Source organism: Glossina fuscipes, unplaced genomic scaffold (assembly GCF_014805625.2).
Source record: "Glossina fuscipes isolate IAEA_lab_2018 unplaced genomic scaffold, Yale_Gfus_2 1, whole genome shotgun sequence".
NCBI lineage: Eukaryota > Metazoa > Arthropoda > Insecta > Diptera > Glossinidae > Glossina > Glossina fuscipes.
The window spans coordinates 25,050,850-25,076,978 of NW_023998415.1; the positions used below are offsets into that span (position 1 = coordinate 25,050,850).

The 26,129-nt window shown below is 32.9% G+C and overlaps 1 protein-coding gene across 1 annotated transcript in view; it reads left to right on the forward strand.

Moving 5' to 3' along the window:
- Positions 1-26,129, forward strand: part of LOC119645186 (tight junction-associated protein 1) — a 63,271-nt gene that overhangs the window by 15,329 nt on the left and 21,813 nt on the right. The window contains exon 2 of the mRNA XM_038045172.1: positions 16,185-16,565. Coding sequence (XP_037901100.1) covers positions 16,185-16,565 — 381 coding nt within the window. The remainder of the gene's footprint in view (positions 1-16,184; positions 16,566-26,129) is intronic.

Below are 26,129 nucleotides of genomic sequence, written 5' to 3' on the forward strand. Positions count from 1 at the left end.
TAAGCTTCCCGGTTCGTCCATCTGTCCGTCTTGTTTTCTTGTGTTCAATCTGAACTCAACTTGAAATAAAGTGATTCTGAATCGATGTAAGGTTCCCGGTTCGTCCATCTGTCCGTCTTGTTTTCTTGTGTTCAGTCTGCAGATCGCAAGGACGAAGTTTGGTACACCAACGTATTTTCGCCCATGGCAACGCTCTATTTTGAACTCGGCCACGCCATGGCCCACTACGGTGTTTCTATTTGTTTTTATAATTTAATCGATAAATTTCTTAGCATACATTTTTATCATATGAAAAAAGAAACTTCAAATCAAATTATTGCTGACACATTTATGGCTTTGTGTAAGTTAGATTAATTTTTGCAATGAAAAAGAAAAGTATAAAGGATTCCTCATGCGTTTAAAGTTGGTAGAAGCAAAAGAAGCCGTAAAATTTAATGCATTTTAGTGTCAAAATACTGAATACACAAATATTTTTGGCTGTTCGCCAAAACATCAAGGAAATTGTACGAGAATCTTAGAAATCTATGTGAACATTCTTACAAATGCATACACACACCGCAAACACACACAAACACCATTGAGAGAAAGACAACGTTTTATCAAGAGATTTATAAACAAAAAGAAGAAATTTACTTTTATTTTAAAATGTAATTTAAACTATACACTATATGCAGAAAATTTAAAAAGGAAAATTTAAAAGGCACTCACTCAGTAAACAATGGTCCGCAAGCGATGAAAATTCTGAAATTCCTTATTGGAAAAATAGATGAGTTGTTTCATAATAATTGCTTATTTATCTTTTTCTATCATTCCTTCAGTAAATCTCCTCAATTATTATTATAGTCGAGTAGATAAGGGTCCCCCATTAGTCATTAGCCATTAGTCATTAGTTGGTGTTTGCGGGTTTCAATATCTGTGCGGCTTGATCATGTTGGATCTTAGCTATGGCCAATACGCTTGATCCGTAAAGGCACTAACACTTACTGATTACATACATGGCTACACATTCACACGCTTGCGGCTACTTTATAACTTTCTTTTTCTTCTCTTACTTCTCTACGACCGTCATTGTCATACACGTCCACATCACATTCCCTGAAGTGTTTGATTATATTAAAACAAAAGAGTATTATTTTTGACTGCATGACATCTGCCAGCCATGCTATTTTTTGTCAAGCTCTTCTCCCCGCAAGCTTTCTTAATATGCCTTCGCCAAATTTTATGTTATTATTGTTGAACATTTTTTATTCAACAACGAGGATTTTAACGAAATTCCATCAATTTCTCGTTGGAGTTAAGAAGAATAATAAAGAACAGGAAGAATGAACAGACGTGTTTTTGAGTGTTCTACTTTCTTCAATTTTTTTAACGATTAAAAATAGTTAAAATCGTCACGAACTAGCGATGACAAGGTAAAAGTTGAAAAGAAACAAGAAAAGACATTTACAAAAGAGAAGTGAAAAGAATTCAGCACTGGAATCTTAGTAAAAATTAGGATGAACTTTACATACATTTATATATATATATATATATATATATATGTACAGATATACATATATATACATATAATTTAAATTGCGGTCGTGATTTCATTAGTACATTGCATCCTCACCATATGAGGCTCACAATTCTTCCCTGAATGTGAAACTATTCTTCTTCTCTTACAATTAATGGCTCCAGCTTCGATAAATAAAACATCTTTAAGCTCAGCAATCTAAAGAGAATGCCTAAGATTAATATGCTCATAGAAGAACTAACGGCGTAGATCATTTCAATAAGGAAACAAAAAGTATTTAAAAAAAAGTATTTGAATTAAGAACAAAGGGGACAAATATCATATTCGTCTGTGGTGCAAGCTTCTACAACCGTTACTTAATCTTCAAATAAAATAAGACAGAACATTATTGTCGGACAACGTCAATCATAACATATCCCACACCACTGCGTCTAGTACAGTTAGTCACTCGTTTTGGCAATGACATACCAACAGTTACATATTATTTTCGCGGAAGCCCACATGTTATAGGATGTTGAGACCTTACATCACACCACGTGATCCAAGTTTAGCAAACTTAATTTCCTAATCAGAAATTTTATTATTTTTTAGTTTACGTTATAGACATCTAGAAATTATACTTTCTCTTCATATAAGGGCTTGTTTTTCATGAGAACCCGTATACTTGTTGGAGTTTAAAAAATAGACCTATGTAATTCAAATTTCCTATCGTTCATTTTTTCTGTTGGGCTTACTATTCTTGGAAAATCTTATATGGAGTGGTGACGTGTGGAATAGAATCATGCGATTTCAATTTGATCCGATTAATTTTGATGTTAAATTATCAATTTTTTGTTGGTAGCCATGGTCCACCATCAACTACTCTATGCTATCCTATAGCTATTCATAAAATGACTTTTCAAAATTAGGTTTTTTTACGGGAAATACTCGAAAAAAGTAGCCCGCACTAAACGATTTTCAATAGCGTTCATCCTTGGGCCATAATAAGTCGACGCACCACATCCTATCAGAATATCTCATAAATTGCGATTTGTAGTTAGAGCACAAGCAAACAAGGCGGATAGATGAACAGAGAAACTTCAGAATTCACATTCATAAAGTGACTCTACACTCATTAGTATAAGAAAAGGTGGACCTATCTTAAATCTTTCTTGTTGCATACACACCTATGAAGTTAATATACTGCAATTGGTGCAGGGTATAAAGAACCGAAAGTAACGAGACACTAACGAGTATTACTATTAAATTACGTTTTGTGTACGATAGAAAGTTTTCGGCTTACAATACCTTCAGAGCAATATCGGTTCAGGCTTCCACGTAAAATGAAACGAGAAGAAAAAAATCAATCGGATAGTTGCTCGTAAAATCCGAAGAACCATTTACGTCAATTAAATATATTGAAATCATTCTCATAGAAACCAACGAACAACTAAAGCACTTTTCTTAGTTGTATAATTTTAAAATGTCTGTTCATATCGATTGCACCGGCATTTAGAACAAGCATTATACAATATATAAGGACGCCAAACATATGCCTTGCATACATGCTTGGTGCTCATATTTATGTCTGTAAATCGCAACCATAAGAACGACAGAAAGTCGACTGTGTACAATTATATAATCATAGTTTATGACAAGGACAAGTAATTTGTGAAAGTAATACTCGCAACGCCTACTTCTGTATAGTAGTGTTCATACTAAGTTTGCAAATGACTAACGATTCGCGTTCATTATGCATAAGTGAAGCTTAAAAACCAATACTTTTTTCATCTTCTTTAGTTTAATTAAAGCGTTTGCGTAAAGCAGATGAAATGCTACAAAGCGGAAAAAAATTATATGAATTCATTCTGCTTCCAGCAGCAGTTTATTAAGGTATCACATCCCGTTTCGTAAATCATCGTCCCGAGCTAAATTGTCGTTTATGCCAACGTTTTGTTGAACTCACATATTGACGCAACGATTGTTGGCTTCTGACTCATACATGAACATCTAATTGGTTTTTTCAATAACATGGCGTTAGAGCATTTTCATCGACAATATGTCGCGGAGGATTGAGATATCCTCGGGGGTCCCACACAAAGTGAAGTCGTCTTGACTCTACCCTTTTCAATTCATTTATGAATGAGTTAACGACATGTATCCAGCACTTGTAAATTCTAATACTGGTAGACGATATACAAATTTTCCACTTTCTCAAATTATCCGACCAGCGTGAACGGACACTTAATCTTGGAAAATGTATTAAACTTACATTTGCTTGACATGGAACGCTACAGTCATACCGTACCATTCTCCAATTACCGCAGTGTTTTCCTACTCGGAAAGCGGGCAAGTTAAAGTCCCTGTCGAGGTTTATGAATTCGATTTATGGGAAAAAAATTCATTCAAGCATATGATGGTAAAAACCTGCTTATCACATTTGTTACATTTATATTGGGAAAACTTGGCCATTATCTGCTTACCAACTTACAAGTCTTTTATCGATTGATTAAAATCGGTACAAAAGCACTCTTTGTTATTTGTTCTTCCAGTTTTAGACGGGGAGACGGGAATATCTCGATAAGTCGGCATAGATTTAAACTTATAATACAGCATGTGTGGGCAGGTCTTAGCGGTTACTTTCCCCCCCGAAAATTAGTCAATGACTATATGAGCTCCTGTTTGATCAATTTGATCCAATTCTATGTCTCTAACAGAGACACCAGAAGTTATAATCCTATTATACAATAGGATGCAATGCAAGACCTCACACAATTTTAAGTTATGTCAATCGTTTTGTCGATTATGCAAATCACAAAACGATTCATGCGATATTTGGTCTAATCAGATTAAGTTAGCAAAATTAAATCTAGCTTGTGTCGACTATAGGAACTGAGTGCTCAAATTTATAATTGCAGTGAGCAGTTAGTTGTATAGCAATTGAGACTTAATTTACTTATTACCTTTTTCTACTTTACTCCTGCTTTAAATCAATTCACGTATTTAGCAAATTTTGCGAATTTAAAAGTAAAAAGTTAAAGTAAGTTTTGAAATCCTTTATATATGCGTAATAACGAATTGTTATATAGAGTGCAGCATGAGCAGAACAATAGACTTTCATTTCTTATCCATTAAAAAGATTATATAATGTGTGGAAGTAATTGCAGTAAAATCTAAGCTAATAGTTTATTGCGATAAATTATTGCACGATACGAATTTATACATCAGCGTTGGTGTTGCGTTAATAAAGAGAAAGTGTGTAGTGATTTTATAAAAAAAAAAATATAAAAAAAAATTTTTTCTTTTTTTGTTTTTTTCTTTTAAATCAATCATAATTTAATACTTTTATTTTTTTATTTTTTTTTTTTAACAATTTGCTTATCCTTATGTACTTACAATATCGATAGACGTAGAAATTTCCAATAAGGTCACCTGCATGCTTCCTTAAATGCAATTGAAATGAATTCAAAGTTATAAAAACTTTTAAATATCAACATCATAACGATATGTATATGATGACGACTTTTTATCAACAACAAGGCCATATGGATGATACAAAACGTACGGAAGTCAAACCGTGAAACGCTTAAAGCCCTTTTTTTATCTTTTTTTTTTCTTTGCTTTGTTCCTGTCATCAATGTCATCCAATGAAAGAGAACGAAATGAAAATAATGGTGTGGCATAGTAGATTGGGCTTATATGTTGAAATCTCGGTGTCGTACACATATATTCGTTTGGGGCATTTTTTTGGTTTTTTTGGTTTTTTTTTTTTTTTTTTTGCTTTTGATATAACACAATTTTAATTTATTTTATTCCTGAGCGATCTGAATTTCATTATTCGGTGTGCAGAAGTTTCTGGTTAATTGTCTATATAATAACCGATGATACCGGGACAGCATTGTTTTCATCACATATAGCGCAATACAAATATATAAATATATTTTTATATACGAAATGGTAATGTATCGTGTGAGGCAATTCATAGCATTGATTGAGGGAGAGACCTGGTCGAATCCATCTCAATATCATATTTCGCATTTTTTCATACAATTCAGGAGCACATTATGCATAAATGCATCGCAATTTCAATTAGGTTTACTTTCTCTACGCTGGTTGGTTGCATAGTTTCTGAAATCATTCATTATAAGTGAGAGCAAGTTCTGCTCAATGTTTGGAAAGTGAAAGTCGAATACTATTTGCTGTTATCGTTGTTGTTGTTTGGAAAGTAAGCACGCTCCAAAATTTTAGAATACATTTTCCGACTACTGGAAATTAGTCATAACAACCTCTGCTGGAACGAGGAACGAAGAGCTGCATAGGTTTTCTCTAAGGATTTTCGTAGCAAACTATCCAGCATTTAACTTAAAAATTTGTTTTCTTTTCTCAACTTTTAAACATATAATCGAATCGTTTCACCCCCAAAAATTTCCAGTGGAGTAGACTTGCATGGCATGCTGGTCATTTGTCTTTATGTAGTAACTTTTTTTCTTCTCTCTTTTAAATTTAAATTCAACCCAATCTATTTTATCGTTTCCGAACATAATTTCAATGCTTGATAGTTTTATTTCCCCTATCTGTGCCAATTTTTATTGCTGGCGCTCTATCTGAGCACAATTTCATTTCATCGAATTACGATTACTTGCATTGAAAGTAATAAAAGCATGTAGATAGGAAAAATTGTTCTCGGATAGAAACAGGGTAACGCTAACTATAAGAATGTTATATATAATTGCGTACATTGATGAATTTATGCAAGAAAAACGCAGCTTTTGTATTGTTAAGTAGAAATAGAACGGTGTGCAAAATCGGTTCGACTTAAGGACACTAATCTTATCTCTCAGGTTATTTTGTGAAACATTTATTACTATTTTCATTCCTTTTTAGTCTTTTTTGACTAATTGTATTGTTGTTTTAATAATTACGTAACTACATTGTAGCTCAGTTATTTTCACACAAATTGCGTACGACATGACATTTGTGAAAAGCATTTTGTGAGAGATCATCCAAGATCAGATCTGTCATAGACCATCTCAATGAAATATTTTCATCAATTCCCATAGGCCAACGCCTTTCAATAGACGAACAAATGTGTTCAACAAAATAACTCATTTCGTCAAACAATATTCGTGAAACGATTCATAGAAGAAGTTATGACGAAAACAATTTCTCTTCATGATGATGTTGACTTTTTGACAACCGTGTGGAAAGACAACATCGTTGCCACTCTGTTCTTCCCTTATATTGGCATGCAACCCATAGACAATGAAAGAGATGTCCAAGACAGTTCAAGAATATAATAAGCAGACGGAAGGACATGAATGCATGTCTATCATTAGGTCGCTATTGTATAAGAGTCAAAAGCCGCAAATGATACCTCCGGCTATTCTATCATCTACAGGACCTTGCCGTAATAAATTCTTGAATACTTATGGAACAAACTTCCGTTGGAAAGGGCATCCCAAACTAGCAACTATCAAATCTTGGTAAGTGTCGTAATGATTGTAAAATGATGCTCTTCATATTATGGGATCTCATATAAGCGATGATAAAATCGCTCGGCCTACTAATGGCTTATTCGAGCTAAATTTACAGCCGAAGAAACCTAGAGGGTGATCGCATCCTTTGCCGTCTATGGATGCATGAAAGGACGGCTATAATCACTATGGCCTATATTTTCAAACGTAGTCGCAATGTAGCAAGTGCAATGTTCCTTTACGTTTAAATGCTAAAAAAAGTTATCTCATGGAATTTCATCTTTGATAGAGTAATGACGTGTATTATTTATAGCTTCGCGAGAAGCCATGTGTATGATTTTGTATGATGATGATGATGTAGAAATACATTTTTGAAAATTGAAGAAAAATTCTTCTTTTCATTGTTCTCATTAACTACGCCCATTCTTTAGTTAATTTCAAATTTTTTTTTTTTTTTTTTAAATAAACAAATATCAATAAAATATGTAACTTTACTAAAGCGATTAGACTGCTTTTTACAAAAAAGAAGACCCGATAGTCTTGGTTGCTAGGTTGCTAGCTCATCTTACCTTGAATTCTAGCATTTATTCCTTTGGTCGAAATGAGAAATGACTATAAGAAAAGTATATGTGGCTTTAACAAGTCAGATTATAAGTTCGATAGTAACGATCCATTTCCCTTTCCCCTCCGCTTTTGATAGCGTGAAACATAGTTTATCATTTGAAAAGTTGAAGTATTATTTCGATCTTAGTCTTATCTTATACTGGTCGATTTTCTATCGCGACTGCTCTAATTGATCTCTAATGCACGTATGATATGAAAGTGTGATGTTGACATATTTAAGTCCAACCTACCCAAGCGCTATTTGCTCTAACCGCCTAAATGATGAAACTTTAAGTTAAGTTTACGATAATACCGATTGCATATGACCAATTGCAACTGAGTTCCAAGTTAATGAAATGCTTTGTGATATCGTGTGCAGTTAGTGTACCGAATCGAATCGGGTGATTTGAATAGATTTCCAATAGTTTTTGATATTTTAAATTGAAAAATTTCAAAATTTCTTGGAATATTTTGCTTTAAAGTACACTAAACATGTCTTTCGATTACTTAGTTAATTTATTAAAATTCGTAATTTTTTTATTGCTCGCACATGTGTTGTGTATGTACTCGCATACAGTAACGTAACTAGATCCCCTGCAGATATGCTAGTAAATGCATATCAACCAATTATTGTGGTCATCGTTGTGACAAACCATTGCATTCAAGCATGTTATTTGCGTGTGACCGACTACGCACACGCACACCAGCTCACGCAAAAAAAAAAAAAAAAAATTGCTGAAAATTTTTTCCTTCTATTCCGGTTTCGGTTAACTCAAAACAGTATGCGTAAGTTGATGTGCGAACGTGTGTTGCGAAAAATAAATAAAAAATATTTTCATATACATACGTATACAAATAAAGCTGTTAGTTATTTACGTACATATATGCATGCAAGGGCATCGGTATCTTTTATATGGGAATGGGGATGTGTGTACGTGCATGCGTGGATGCATTTTCACAACTACTTGAGATAAGAAGAGGGATCCTTTTGCACAAGAAGAAGATTTTTTCTCCTTACATTTCACTTAACACTCCGCAGTACGCAACAGTACTTGTTTGCTGATGTCAGAACATGGCAAATAAATTCTTTTTATCGTTTTTTTATCGACAGAAATTCTACAGCATACATGCATGCAATGATGCACACAGAGTGCTGCAGAACACATTTTATTCATAAAAGTGCTGTAATACTTTGATGAAGCAAAAGAAAAAAAAAAAAAGAAGAAGAAAAAAAAAGAGGAAAAAAACGAAAAAATTAACAAAGCCATGTAAGCCCTTAGTGCAATTGCACATTACGGCCAACAAAGGTTGAAGAAATCATTAGGTTTTTAGTAAATTTGCGGCTGATCGATGCTCTCTATATTTATAAAAATCCTGTATCTGTAACTATTGCTATCGTTTGTTCGATATTGACGTCTAGTCATCGTTCAGTTTATTTCTGATATTGAAACGATTACCAAAGCATTGCCGTAATTTTTTACAGGCCGGGGAGTAACGAGCAGCGACTAGACTGACGGTCGACCTTGCCACGATTAATTCGAAAATCTCAGATTTGGCACAAAACTATAGAATTATTTGATATCGTCGTTGAGCCTGAATTTTTAGATGTCACATATGTTATGTTTAAATTAGTAAATCGTCCTTGCTAGCTGGATGGAATGGAAAAATTGATGTTCAAGTCAGAGCATATGTCTCTTAAAAGACTTCTTCTTGTCTAAGGAAGATTCAATTAAACCGAACATCATTACGCAATACTTCATAATATATGTGTGTACGTTATGCTTTTACACTCTACAGCAGATTTTTTTTTTTTTTTAATTTATTCCAATATTATTGTTTTGCGCTTTCAACTGCTTGGGGGTTAAGTAAATACTCCTTAGAAAGGTTGCTTAAAATTTCAATTAACTTTTGGTTTAATAATAGATGCGCTTGAATTTCAGTTAACTTTTGATTTAATTCAAAACAAGCTCAAGAGTACGTAATTACAACTTATTTTCTAAAACTTTTTCGTTAAACAATTTCTCGATTGATTTTGTTACCTCACTGGCTTCACTGGCATTGATTATTGTTAATTTCAAATAAAATTTTGTTGGGTCTAAGGTATATGGAATTAAAAGACCAAAGATTAATGAAAATCAATAAGAAAATTATATTCGGTCATCACGGAATCCTTTATACCCATCACCCTTATCCTAAAAAACGCAAAAGAAGTAAACGAACTAAATTTTCATGCTCTACGATATGGAGTGGGCTCGGCTGATTTGTGCTAACACGTGCGTAGACAAAACAGATGGATAGATGAACTTCTTTACGTGCATTCCAAATTTAAAACAGGCCAAGAATCTAGATACTTTTTGGGTTTTTTGTTTCTGCGTCTTGCAAAGGTATTGAAAAAAAAAATTTTTTTGATCCGCTATAATATTGGGTACGTTGTACATTTATCCGCTGTAGGTTATGATAATGAACAAAAAAAAAAGAAACAATTTTATTTTCCTTTCGAAGAACAGAGGTGTTCTCAGTTTACACGGTGCTGTAAGCGTGTTGTTCGATCAATTTGGCCCATTTTTAATACGAACCCGCTTACGGGTAGCAGTGTAGTGTAGTAGCTTCATTTGTGCGGGCAGGACAATGTTTAAAACGAACATTGTGCTGAAGGACAGTCAGGTCCGACCGACAGATGAACATGCTTAAATCGATTAAGTGTTTGAGACTGATCAAGAATATATATAGTTCGTGGGCTCGGTGAAGTTTCCTTCCGGGCGTTGTAAACGTTTTAACGAAAGGAATATATCGTGCAAAAAATAAAACCCAAATGTAGCTGCAGCAAAACATCGTTTGCATGGATGTGCGGCTAAGGCAGTATTCACTGCCAAGTAATTAAAATGGTGCGGCGAAAATTTCGATGTCAATTACGAACTCGTTTATAAAATAAAATATTTTTCTCTTTATTTTCTTTGCCATTTCGCAATACTTTATTTTTGCCATATGCGGTAATATCGTAGAAGCTGTGAGGAAAGAGAATCAGGAAAAAAAGGTTTATGGTGCTAGGATTAGGAAAAGATTACAAAAAAACTTTTTACTAAAATTTATTCATATAATGATTATTTAAAGCAAGGTTATTACATGGGAAGTGGTTGTCCGTCCGTTCGCTTGACTAGCTGTCCGTTTAACGTCTGCTCATGTGTTTTCGTGTTCAACTTATAGGACGCCGTTTGATTAAATTTGACGCATTTACGTGCTTTGAGCCACGAACGACTGTTATTCACAATGGTTCGAATCGGTTCGATTGTTCGAGCACTCCACTTATACTGCTTTATTTTGGAAGGTCGTTATATGGGGAAAAATTGCAATTTTCAAAATTTCTGGGCAACAGGATAAAAAATTTTTCTCGGCTGAGGCAATATTTTGAACCATCTCTTATCCAATCTTTACTATGAAAACTGAATCTTTCTATGGCCTATAGGTCTAATTTACAATACTTCATGGTGAAAATTGTTTCACAAGAGAGTGACAAAGAAATCAGCCTTACCGGATTTGGATCAAGTGACTTTAATTTTTTATGGGAATCACCGCATGTAAGGATTCTCAGGAAATATAAACCCTTCGTAATGCTGAAAAGGTCTAATTGTTAATATTTTTTTTATGAGGAAAATTTGTTCCTGATTTGCCATAAATTGGTCCCTTTTTTGGACTCTGTTCCATATAAGTTTTCTCATGAATAGTTGGCGTTTGAGGAGAGGATTTAATTTTTAAGATTTTCTGATGAAAATTGCTCCTGGCAATGGCAATTTGGCAAAAAGATGAACGATAGGAAGTTTGGATTGCATAGCTGTCTCATATCCAACATATACGTATACGGGTTATCATAAAACGGAATCTCTTTCATGGAGAGAAGGTATAGTTCCCAGTTTTCTATGACGGAAAATGAAAAAATCATAAAATTTCTGAGCAGGTAGGAGGAGGATTAAGTTTGCTAAATTTGGTTCGGGCATCCTACACAAATATGCGGGCCTTCATCAAAAGTATGACTTTGGGTAGATTTTTATGTATTACTATCATAACGAGTGGCTAACTGTAAAAGGCGAATGACCTGACTCGACTTTAGTGTTCTTACTTGTTTTAATACTTAAGCGTATGGTTAATAATAATCCCCTCGAGTACTCTTGTTCTATTAACTTTCCTTGCATTTAAAAAAGAAATGTGAAAAACACACTTTTATTTAGCGAGTTACTGTGGCGGTTCCTGCTATGTGTGCTACTAGTCGGGTTGATGGGAGTAAGGCAAAGTAAGAAAGAGAAAGCACGGAAGAGAAGATAGATAAATGAAATAAAAGTTAACAAAGTTAATAAATTCATTCTTCTACGTAATAGCAATATTCGTATTAATATTCGAAAGTATAGATTAACTAAAGATTATTGCTGCCGTTTGAGTTCTTCAGCGCTCGATTTAATCATATCTGTAATTTCTGTAATTTTCTTTATCGATGTCGTTTAAATGCGTTGACTCAATTGAATGAATGTGACAATGTGACATGCATGCTCGTATACTTGCCTCACGACTGCTTCCATAAATTCAATTTAATCGGCTTTTATTTTTCTCTTTCTGTTGGAAGGCAGCAAAAAAAAAAAAAAAGTTGATTTTTTTTTGCTTTATTTTTTTGTCAACTGATAACGTTGAGATTTCTAGTTGCTAGATTTTTAGTTGAAATTGCGGTCGTCTGTTTTTCTTTCTATTTTTTTTTATTTTTTATTTTTTTTGTTAAATAACATAAATAAATAAATAATTAAATAAATATGTATGTATGTATGTATGTCTGCATGTATGTATATATTATATATATATATATACTTATAACTCTAGAAATACTAACGGGTAGCTGAACGGTTTCATTATTTTAAGATGTCGTTGAGCAATAGGTACACAATATATGTATATATTAAAAAGATAATTTTCGCTTAGATCTTGAGGGCGTTCATCTTTAGTTCAACGATAATGCGGGTACTATGTATCGCGCAGTATGACTGAAACGTCTCCTTATCAAATGTTTCCTACATGAAAAATATTGAAATATGAATGGAGAGTAATGTGGAGTCGTTTTAATATACACAACTACAGTGTACAGTATATACTTATTCTTCTCTGTTTATACATTAATAATACAGTAAGTGTCAGTTGTCAGTTATGCATGTACAGCAATATATGAATATGAAAGAATGTGTTTGAGCTAAATTTACTGATAATTATGATAATGACAGACTTCAGTATAATTATGATGCTGTTAAACGGTTGATTTGTATGTGTACTTGTGTGCGTGTAAGCTCACTCTCATCCCAATTTGTTTTGATTTTAAAAATATTATTCAGTTTTATTTTGTAAATGATTTAAATTAACATAAAAAACGGTTCAACTATTATTGACGACAAAGTTCATAACATATTATATCTTATCTAATAACTATGACGTGATATAAATGAATTAATCGAAACTATAATTGAAACAAATAAAAACTTTTATAAAAACAACACTTAAGTTATCTACGGATTTTAGGCTCTTAATTGCTAGCCGAGTAAGTTTACAAATTTTATAGAAAAAATTATTTAAAAAAAATTTTATAAAAAAAAAAAAATCAATTTTTTATCCCCTATGATTAGAAAATATATTACAAAATTAACAAGCAATACATTTTTGGTAGAAAAACAGTATCAACATACAAGGCTTTTGTGCAACTGTTATATATATATATATATATATATATATATGTATGTACACATATATATATATGTATATATGTATTTATTCTGCGAATCGATTCAGAATCATTTTCTTCATTAATTTAAGTCACTTTGTCCATCTGTCTGCCTAATATTCGTCCATGTCATTTTTTGTATTCAACTGAGAGCTCGCAGCTTTTGCGATATATAAAGGCTTTGCGGGAAAATTTAGATGAAGCAGGAGGAGTTTGTCAACCTCCATCTCTCCCTATAAATATCTTTACCAAAAATGAATCTCTTTAAATCTCTTTAAAATCCCATTTTTCATATTTTATGATAAAAATTGATTTAGGATAGGGTGTTTTGACCATTAGACTTACCCTACTATCTACTATTTAATAGCATTTAAGGATTTTCAGGGAAATTTAATCTTTCTGTGACAAGAAAAAGATGTAATTGTTAATGCTTTTTGACGGAAAGGTCTTTTAGGCGAGGCGAGGCAATGGCTCTAACGATTGGTTTTGCTGTTATAACTTGTTTTAGCATTGATTTGTGGGTACGTGAATGGCCCGATGAGCAGTCTTCGAATGAATGAATTTTTCATTCCGGCGCGGATACAAAATAAACATTGAAATGCACATAGATTGTAAATTGTTTATGGCAATATTGGGTTGGCAGGATATCAATTTCGGTGCTTGAATGCATAAAGCAAATGCAAAACAGGTCTGCACACTGTTTGAGCGGATTTATGTAACATCTAAAATAACTTGAGATAGACCATCTATTTATTATATCGGGACGATTTAAAATCATTTTACGAAGCTTGTCTATCCGTCTGTCTGTCTTGCTTTGTTATATATTCAACCCATAGGACGAAATTTTTGAGATATTTTCATGAAATTTGGTATATTTATGTGCCTTGGCCGAAGGACGAGTGCCATTACATATGGTCCTGATCGAATCAATTTTTCCAACCGCTTCGAATATAACACTTTATTTTGACAAGTCGTCATATGAATAATTGTAGAGAGTTCAAGGTGCGGCTTATTGCCCACTGTAGGGTTTTCATTTGTTTTCACTTAATTTTGAACGCCTCCATGGTTTGCACATGTTCACTTTGAAATTCTAGAGCCATGGATATAGAGTATACGTTACTGATGAAAATTGTAGTGTCGTATAGCATGGAATTCTTTTTGTTTTGTCATTCGTTCAACTCCGCTATCGATTAAATATTGATTAAAGAGAAGCAACTGGAAGACATTGGGCGCGGAATATTAATTATGTTGTAGTTCTTTCTTCTCCTTGTCGGTCGGTCTGTCTGTCTTGTTTAAAGGAAGTTAAGTAATTAATTAATCAATTTTCACTGAGAATAAGACCTAGATAATGCGATGAGTTTTTTCATCATGATTACAATCCAATAAAATCAATAGCGAGATTAGATGAAAAACATTTATTCAATGTTTGTTTTAAAAAGTTATCTACCATTACAATAACAAATACGTGTAGGTGAAAAAACAAATAAACAAACAAGCTGTTTGTATTGATGTATAGAGAGATAGATTTTCGTGCATACAAATATATGATATCGCTTAATAAGTCTCCGATCTGACATATGGATGGCAATATTGTTCACAGGCCGATCCATGTGATTTCTGTATGGTATCAAATTGTCAAAGTTTCAGACATTCAGCCATTTCGATCATTAGTTTACAGGTTACAGTTGTCGTTGTGCCCATGTTCAGACATATTCAAAGCAAAGATTAAAGCGATGTCTCCCTCAAGGAAATCTTTTAATAGGACTGCACGGTTTTCTTACCGTTCTCACCCACTCGTTCTTGAGTCACCTGCATACCGCACAATAAACAAACGCGGCTCGTCATTCTTTAACCATATTGCTGGCATCTGTTACAAACTAGGAGTAGTTGTCTTTTCCACCGTACCTGATGTCTCCATTTTCAAGTCGAACTTGTTCACAAAGACCACTCCCTATTTTTACCCCTCTCCTTCCATAATCTTTCCTAACATAGCAAAGTGCGAGTACGCTGATATAATAAAGGATACGTTCGGGATTCCACCAATAGTTTCTATGAGTAAAATTGCTAACATAGTCAAAAAGAGATAGATGCACACAATAGGGAAAGGAACTTAATTGAATGGAGGGTAAGCCATTTTACTTAACTAAGACAATCATTAAGTGTTTGAACATTTTTCTCTTAGAAGTTAGCTAACTAAAAATAAAGACAAATCGTGAGAGATGTAATCGTAATCTCTGAACAAGTAGAAATTTGTGCTTCTAATAAAATTTTCACTCTTCTGAATAACTCTACTACTAAGTACTAAAGGTTTTACTTATGATTCTTTTACGTTTTTATATATCATTCTCTACTCTTTACATCCTGAACAACATATGCAGATGAGATCGTAACGGAAAATGCATTTACCAAAAGTTGCTCTTTCCAGTTGGCCGATCACTACTTACCTTAATCATATCCCAAATTTTTATTCATCACAGAAGTATCAATATTAAAATAAGCAATGTTTGGTAACATTTTGAATTTGAAATTTACTCGATATTCGCAATGCCTTAATATATGTACATAATGCCTGAATATACGAGAAGAAGAAGAAAAAGTCTTTTTTTATTTCTTTACCAAGCTCTACGCACACAGTGCCCTGTTAACTAAGAAAAAAAAGAGAAAAAAAAAAACATAAGAATTCATTGCTTTTATAAGCTTACATAAGACATCGATGTAAACAGCGTGATTTTCTGTTAATCGTAGGCGGGGCGGTGTGCTAATTTTTAGAATATGCTTCTTTTTTTTTTCTTATTTATCTACAAAAAAAGAATTGTTAATTTCTTCTTCTGTTTCCCTTCTTTCTATTAAATTTTTATTAATGCAGACGAATTGTGATACGTTGGCGTCTGTTGCTGCTTCACTAGCGACGACGACTGCCGGTGTCGCTGTTAAGGAAATTGAAACGCTTAAACAAGCCTTGCAAGAAAAGCAAAATCAACTCCTAGCAATGGAAACGGTATGCATACGCGAGTCGGAACGTCAGGTTGAATTGGAGGATAGCATAATTGCTTGGCAAGATAAATACGATCGCCTTTATGAGTCACATAAACGTGTACAGAAAGTTAATCAAAGTCTGGAAGATAAACTTTTAAAACTGGTCGACCGTAATTCCGGTGAACGAGCTCAGCTAACTGGGGATGTGGCCACGTTGAGTATACGCTTAGCGCAGGCTAACTTTAACATTGCTAAACTGCAAAGGGAAATTGTAAGTAAAAGTTTTTTAAAAAAAAAAAAAAGCAGAAAGAAAAACAGAAAAATAATTTGAATTTTAACAAGCACATCTACATAAACACGAATGTAAAATGTAAAGTACTTGGAAGAAAAGCCCTTCTATATATATATAGATATCATATTACACTTACATATACATAATGCTTAACTAAAAAGATTATATCGAAAAAAGGGGAACGAAAACGAAGACGAAACAGACTTCTCTTTACTATAAAAATATGACTGCATTATGGTTACTTTACCGTAATTAGAAAGCAAAAAACTTAAGTTCGTGAGTAAGGAAAAATTGCCCGATAATATTTTTTTTATTTTGGGGATATCCCCGGTACGTGTAACACCGCCACGGTTGGAAAGCAGTGGAGAAAAAGAGAAAGACATAATTAATGACCCCAGCCGGGGCGGGGCGCGGGCCGCGCCGCGCGCCCAATCAATAAGTGTTACGTCTTTACTGACTGAGCACTTGCTTTACTTACTGTAGCCCCGATCAAGTGTGTAAGTATAGTCATCAAAGTGCACTGAGATTTGAACCTACGAATATCGACTTTAGTAGTAGCCGCGATACAATTGGTCTCAGGCCCTTAGACTTTCACTTTTCAACGTTATGATCTTTTGCAAACTTTTATTCGGAGCACAATCATTGCTATATATCACTAATCACTAATCATATATTTTGGCCGAACAATGGTAAAGTAGGGCTTGTCACCTTTTTTTGCTTTTTTGATATTATCAACTTTAAGCATAAATGTGAAGACTACAAGAATCATGACTCCACTCTTTCACAGATCGTTGAGCATTTCTATTATAATAACATTCAGGATAAGTTCAGAGAAGAGTTCATATATTGAAATAATTCTTTCAGCATTTATCCTCAATTTGGTCCATTTTTTTTTAGCGCTACGTCGATTTATATGCTCTTCATTTTGTGCTTTTGTTGGAGTAATGATACACAAAGTCATAAAGGGATGGCAATGCCAGAATAGAGTTGAAACTCTCAAAGTATACTCAACGAAGACTGATAAAATTTAGAAAACAAAGTATACTTATAAGAGTACTGGATAAGTTGATTCAGAAAATACTGGCCTTATATTCGATCTTAGTAATTATTGAATGATGGTCAGTATCGATCGCAAAGTCTTATAAACCGAGAATCATATAAAGCGATATTTACGAGAATTTTGCATGGATGCAATAACATGAATCCGAACATATGTAAGAATGATTTTGATAAGAAAAAGGTCTCTCAAGTTCCGATCTGACCCACTTTTGTAAAATCCTCGTCTATTATATCTTATTATTTAGATAATAGATCGAAATGTTTTCGTCAATCCGTCAACTTCTTCTTTATATATATATATATGAGAATGTTTTGAAGGTGTTTTGAAATAATTGTTGTAATAATTGAAAGTAGTTTAACGATATTGTATTTGCTTAGCAAATTTGAAGAGAAATCGTCTTTAGGATTTTCAAGACATCAACAGATTTAAAGAAAGAGAAAATAGATTTCACTGAACTAGTGCTCCTTTATAGACGACAACCGAAACTATTGATCAAGTCATTTAGAAATTTCATAGCTTGAGATATAAGATTTAGATTTAACATTGTCGCCTGTTTCCTGTGGGTAATTAAGTTTAACGTTTTGCTGACTGTTGCTAAATATGCGGACATCTGTAGATAGCGATTAAACTAATTTTTACGCATAATCTACTTACTGCCTGTAAAAGAGTTCTTCTTCTAAACAAGATTCCCAAACAGAGCGTTATCCCTTAATTGGATGATTATGTCGCTTCGATTCAAGCACATAACCGCTATGCATTGTTCTGAGTGACTCAAAAAAGAGGAAGAGAGATGGCACGCGGTCGGAACTAGGTATAGAATTGAAAACTCAATTTACGGAAAGGCCAAAAAGTTCAATTAGTATATAAATATCTTCATCGACCTTGTTCTCTGTGTATCTTTTTTTTTTGTTTTTGTCGTTGATTCATTAACAATACGTTGCTGTGCGTTGCAGTATTTTCGCCACAAAAACTAAATATTATATTGTGTTTTTTCTTTACTTATTCATTATTCAGTTCCGTTTTTTTTGTTGTTTTTGTTACGCAAACGCTAACAAAGTCCACTTCAGGTAAGGTGTAATAGCATGAAAAAAGTTTGCTTTTTTCTTTTTGTTTACAATATAAGGCTTTTTTTTTTTTGTTTTTGTTGCTATTTTGCAAAACTTTTTTTTCTAGTGTTTATCACCATAGCGATCAGAAAAGTAAAAAAAATTAAAATAAAAAAGAAAGAGAAGAGGTCTAATAGCCCAAACTGTAAGGATAATTAAATTGCAAAGAGAAGAACAATGAATGACATTAAATGACTTAAAATGCTTGTTGTCAATACCTTTCAAGTCAAGTGCACGTTTATTATAGAAAGAAAAATTATAGCAGATTATATATCGTTGCCAGTGAAAAATTAAATAAATTGATTGCAAAAAGTAAAACTGTATATGTCATATTTTAACGAAATCATAATTTACATACGTGTGTTAATTTCGAAAGAATGAGCAAAAATGCTTCTTTATTGAACGTACTCTCCATTGTTAGTTAGGCATTTTTATATCATATTTCCGGTAATTCGTGGTTACCATGCTAATACCCTATATCCGGACTAGTCATTGAACCATTTTTTGACATCTTTGTACGAACCAAGCTGTTGGTCATCAACCATGGCGTCTGACCCACAGATGCTTACAATTGGTAGACCGGAAGAATCAAGTTTGACTGGTAAGTCTGATGGATTAGCACGTCCCATTTAAGTGATTAAAACGTATCACGAACCGGCTTTGCCCTAAGTGATGAATCATAGTTACGGCAAAAAATTTCACATGTTCATTTTAGGTTTCTTCGTCTACCTCTCCTTCAACTTTTCAATGCATCGTTTATGAATTAAAAAGAGATAGTCAGCCATATACAATATATCAATGCATTGCTGAGCTGGATGATAGTCAGAAAGCAATTATAATCCTCTTGCGTAGCTGAGAACTTAAGTGTAATAATACTAGACATAGATTTTCGAATAAATGCATTGCAAACTGAAGGATAGAAGGCCGGCAACATAAGGCAAGCAAGACTTAAAAAAGAAAGCTAATTAAATACCTGAGGTTAGACAAGAATACTCTGGTATACCTTTTAATATAACATGCTTTTAAATCATCCCTGAATTACACAGGCAGCTAAACAATGAAGTGTAAGCAGTAGTGTATCCGACTTGGAAGAGAGTTTTAAAACAATCTGCCAACTGCAAATATCATTGGTTAGTGAAATGCTAAAAGCGATAGCTGCTGGCGAACAGATTAAGGAATTGCACTTTATTGCGTAATGAATGAAATCTTTCAGTTGATACCTATATTTAACGCAATATTCAATACTACGATCAAAATCACATATTGCTTTAACACTGTTTAGTTAGATACTTTATTTAATTTCAAAATTTTAATTTAATTTATTAAACGCTTTGCCATAAGAATTCTTCTCGGGTGAAATTAATTTACTACCATGTGAAGGGAAAAGTTTCTAGGCTGATCATCTCGTCGATTAAGTTATTTAAATGTAACGGATTTTTTACTTGGAAACAATATCGAATTTTTGAATTCTTTCATTTCATTGACGGCTTTAGGTTAAATGTTTAATGAGTCAAACTGTAAAGCCGCAATAGTTTGATTTGATTACAGAAGAACGATAAAATTGCATTTACTTCGCAAAGATGTAGCGAACAATGTTTTCTCACGCGGCAGAACCACTGACAAGAGTTCACTTAGCTGATAAGAATGATTTACAGTACAATGGGTAAGCAACTATCAGTAGGAGACATTAGATAAATATATTATTAAAACGACGTTCGGCCTATGGGAGAAAGCCTCTCCTCACATTCCATTTTCCAATAGGAATTTCGAGGAAAAAATCTGTTCAATGTTAGACAAAAAACTACTTACTATCTTTTCCTTTTTAAGTTTATTCAAATGATTGCTCTCTCTCTCTCTCTCTCTCTCTCTCTCTCCGTTGCTCTTAAGTGTTAAGCATTTTAATTTATATCTTCATACGATAAGAGAAATGCCTAACAACTGAAAAGTAAATGTTATCGGAAGTGTTTGACAGTTTTTGAAGAGTACGCATAGTGATTAGATTAGCGATTTCTAGCTGAGTTTTCGTTTCATACTGTGTACGCTTTTTTTTTCTTCGCGAACTCTTGCTCTTTGACAAATAACAGTTATTCAGTATAAAGATAGATTTCATCAGTGCAAAAATCTAATAAAATGCTTTTGTGCTTGTCAGAGTTAAATTTAAGATAAAAATTATTTTAAAAATTTGCAAATATTTACAACAACATCGGTATTAACTTATATGACTTGAGGTAGTCATAATTATTTATTTATTTATTTTTTATATAGGAATTCTCTAATATAATGAATATGAAACTAAATATTTTCCTTAGCCATTAGATCGGTCAATTCTTCGATACGATAGGAACACGCTTTCGATGTAATTACAGTCTAGTAAAGTATTCGAAATTCGTCTTATGGGAGACGTTAGTTTGGCTGCTTGTTTTACACTTATGCATGAAACTTCATGGTAACGGTAGTTATGTTGTTAACAGCAACAAAAATCAATAGTTTAAGGATTATTATATATATATATATATATATATATAATATGGTTATATATATATAATATGGTTAAGGAGCCTATGAAGGAATGGGTTTTGGCGTCTTGAAGAACTAAAAAAAAAACTTGAACCGGAAATTTTATAAAACATGGAAAAAAATAAATAAATAAATAAATAAATAAAATGCATGCAAACTGTAGATATATATATATATATATATATATATAGACATAAATGCACATTCAAATGGAGTATGTATTTTGTAAGGCAAAGAGAATAGAAAGAAAAACCTTATAAAACTTCTTTTGTGTAGCGGTTTAGTTCTATATATACGTTTATATGTATGTATGTATATATGTACGTATATATGTATGTATGTATGTATATAGTTGGTGAAGTTCTTCTTTTTTACTTTATACACTAATTTACTGCCAGTGCCTTAAGGTAATATTTCTCTCTTAATGTGGTAGAAGCGTTTCTTCCTCTTCCGACAATTTAATCGTTTCAAAGTTATTTTTAGACATTTTAGAAAAGTTTAGAGATTGGCAAACGTTATAAAATACCTGAAAGGCTTTATTTATAATTTTTCCCCTTGGCACAAAACTTTCTGAAAGAAAAAAGCAAAATTGCATAATTTAAAGTGAAGTTAATATATAATAGAATCATTAAGAAATAATCGGAGAGGTGTTGAAGTCTTAAAAAATTGCTTCAAACGCAATTAACACAGTCAGCAAAATCCTTTCAATTCTATTATTCTGTTGCAAGCAAGACGAAATCCAAGTTAAAGTACAGATGTTGGACATAATCACAACACGTAACGTCAAACATGGAATATATTATATAATAAGAATATATTGGCTTTTTTATGTGGGAGTAGAAACCATTCTTAAGTGGGACAGTCTTCGTAGCTTTGTAGGTTTGTTGCCACTAATCAGCTTATTCATCGTTCTTGAGTCACGACACTTTTGTCTATCCTTCGATCGCATCTTCTGTTCCCGTCGTTTTTCTTTTCTACCCACCGTTTCTTCCTTTCTTTTATTAATTCTTCGCCATTTTAGTTTTTTCACCCCTTTGTCACCTGTCGCCTTTTTCTGTCGTCCTCTCGACAAACCTCACCTGCAAGTCCATCTGCTCTAAGCTGATCTGCCTTTATTACTATACAATTTTTCGTCTATGCTTCCGTCCGTTGTGTTTGCGTTCACCAAACATACCTTAGCTAAAACAGCTAAAGCAATTTACAAAACGAAAATTCTCTCAATATTTTTTATCATTGGCTTTGCTCTCATAATCGAGAAATTTCGCATAAACATATATAATAGAGTTGTATGCAAATTTTGCGAAAAATATGGTCTCAATCGGCCCATTAGCAATAATATGCCCCAACATATATAGGCATTACCGTGGGAAGCCAGCCCTGGTAAGGAGAGATCTGTCACGCAAACTGACAGATAAAAAATTCTTGGGAAGTAAACTTAGTTAACGAAATTCGGATCGTATCATGCAATGATGGGCTTGGGCATCCTACAATATTGTCTATGTGTAATTTTGATTGATTAATGATTGCCAAAATAAGTGAATAGCTGTACTGGGCAAAATGAAGCAGGATGTATGTATCCCATGGTCGATCTCGCCCGACTATACTGTTCCTTGTTCGTCTTTGTTTTGGAAAATAAAGGGAATCGCAATTTTATTACGCTAAGATCTTTGTAGAAATTTAAATTTTTTATCAATACATATCTACTTATCGCCTTAGATTACTTAATCGCGAGTTTTATGCTCTTCAATAACTTGATGTTTACTTGCTTATCACTTGCAACAGTGCTAGAGATAAATGCACTCGCCCTTGTTTAGTGACCAACGGTGCATTCCGCTTATTTGACAATACGAAAACCAAATCCTAAACAGAAAGAAAGAGAAAATAGAAAAGGAACATTATAAACTTTTACAAATTTTATACAAGTGAAGCAAGATACCCGCAAATCAAAATGATTTAATTTCAAACTTAATGTATCTGTGATAAATAAGTTATGACTTGCAAACATTTTTCGAAAAACTTTTTAGGCCAATCATAAAGACAGTCTTAAGTACTCGCACAACCATTAAATGGTACAAAATTTTCTCATATATTCAAGTAATTGGTTAGCAAAATATGTTTCCAGTTTAGCTGACTGGCGCGTATTTTATACGCACAATTTCTATACAAAAGCGTTGTTGTTGTTATAAAATATTAGTAATATTTTTAGTGAAAAAGTTTCACCCCAAGTTTCCCTTTATTTCTTCTATTTTCTTTTTTATAAACACCATAACAACAATGTGCTATAAGTGTATTGTAAAATTTATGGGGGATGAATAGTTTTTGAAGAAAATAGCGCAAGACGGCGACTACGCTGTAAACGGTATTATTAACAGGCCCAAGTCGATTTATGCCGATTCACTTAAGAACTATCATTATTTATATTTATTATCTAAAAGTAAGAAAAATATTATAAAACAACTTTTACGTGAAATTTATTTAAAATTTAAAATAAATTTAATATAATAAGATGTTTTAACAGAGCAAATAAAAATGTTTTTATTCTAAATTTTTGTTCAATAAGTTCACAGGATGCCAGATATATACTGTTAACGTTTAAATGAAAGTGTTGAAATTTCAGGGGACAGTCCAAGCTATGCGATCCAATGGTCCGTGGTGTCTTGACAAAGATTCGTCCATACCTCTAGGGTTTTCCGGCCTCTAAGATGTCAGATTTATACATAGTTATGGTAATTCTTCAGTCATCATTTGCCATCCGACTTTTTCATATGCTTTATCTTCATAAGTTCGCTAATATAGACATGACTATCATATGACCGTATGGAACCATCTAAGCAATTTACTCTATTTAGCCAGATGCAACTTCAAAAAACTGAAAAAAAATATATCGTTTTAAGGTAAATCTTGCGTATTAAATCTTTTCAATGGTTCAAAAGACAAAAACTCACATTTACAAACATGTTAAGCAATTGCAGTCGGAAAAAATGAATCGTTCACAGTCTTAGATCACTTCATCTAGTACAGTTGTGTATGATAACTTAGACTTTGTCGTCATATAAAAACTGATTTGTCATGAAAATTCGCGTACGTGAAAAGTTCTGAAAAACTAATCGATGCAGTCCAAATTTTCCATAGTAAATTTATTAGGCAAATCTCTAGTTTGTGCCATTTCTCGTTATGAAGTTACATAATGTTACCAAAGGTTCTGCAAAGTAAATGACTATTTACCATGTGAACGCTTATATGGGAAGAGGTGGTGATTTTTCCATGCACCCTTAATACGGGTAAAATGTTACTCTCTTCCCAACTTTTCTCGTGAAGTGTTAAAAATGGAAAATTTTTCCTCATATAAGTATTTTTTAAAGAAAAAAGGCCTGATATGGGATTCAAATCGTGGTCCTTTCCTTAAAATATTACGAAAATAGTGCGATCTACACACATTACACAGACAGACGGACAAATGGACTGAAATCATACTGAAATCAATTCAACTCATTCAAGAAAATGATACATAAATACGAGTATTATATAATGAAAGATGATATATATCTCAAGTCTTTCTTGAGGTTGCACATATATCTGAATAAACATAACGGAGCCAATAGCACAAGCAGTATTTATATTGGGCAGTATATGTGTAGGATAGAAAACTATGATGTTACACATTCAGAGCTAAATAAATTCTATCCTATTTGGGCTAGTGTTTGTCACTTTGAATATCAGGTTACCCAAAACAATGAAAAGTCGCTCCAATTTTAATATAAAATCAATAAATAGACAGCACATCAATGTTGATCGATTTATATATTTTAAAGCATTCTAAATCGTATGCAGCTATACATTAATGCGAAAAAAATCACGAGCAATGCTTACATATAGTGCAAATGAAAGGACCGAACTAATATAACCGCCAGTGATGGATATGAAAGCATTGCAAACGGGCAAAAGAAATCCGAAAACTCAACTCAAAAATTTAATAACACGCATACACCGGATGGATATACAAATAAAAACATGCATATACATACACATACATACGCACAAACGAATTAAATACACAAGAAACTTGAAAGTTTTATAGTTTCTTATGGATTAAATGAAACCGCAACACATACAATATTGAAAGCATGAAACATGAGTGACGAGTTTAAAGAACAGTAACCCTTATTGCGAAAAACTGAAAAACTGAAAATAAAGTAAGGAAAAGAAAAAGGAGGAAACGGAACAAATATATATATATATATATCTATATATATAGGACCAAGTGTTTGCATTTTTTAGTATGCCTTTATTAGCTGACAAAGATATTGTTGTGGCAACAGAAACAACACAACTTGCGCCACACCAAACATTTATACTTACGTACACATGCAAATAGAGTAAAAAGGTTATTGACTCACTTTAAGCGAATGAGTGACTCATCCAAACCGTGGCCGGATATATATGAAAATATTCTAATAAATATGTACATAAATTGGTGATGCACACATAGAAACGAACAGGTTACAGTTTATTTCAATAAAGATATGAACGGAAATAGGTTTTTTCTTTTAATTTGATTTTCATTTCCTTCACGCCATCCAACAGCAATAATGTAATATTGTATTAACAAACCTGGATTTATTTGCACGTTCTGTTATATATGAATAAGAAATAAACAAATAATGTTTAAAAATTCCTTATATATATATATATATATATATATATATTCCCTTTAAGCAATAACAACCGTAAAGAAACCGTAAAAATATTTGCAACTTATGTGTGCCTACGAACATAGCGTTTCATATAACGATTGAGGCCATTAGCCTCTGGACATGAGGCAACCTATGCAGATATTCATCCTATGGAGAATTTAAATTC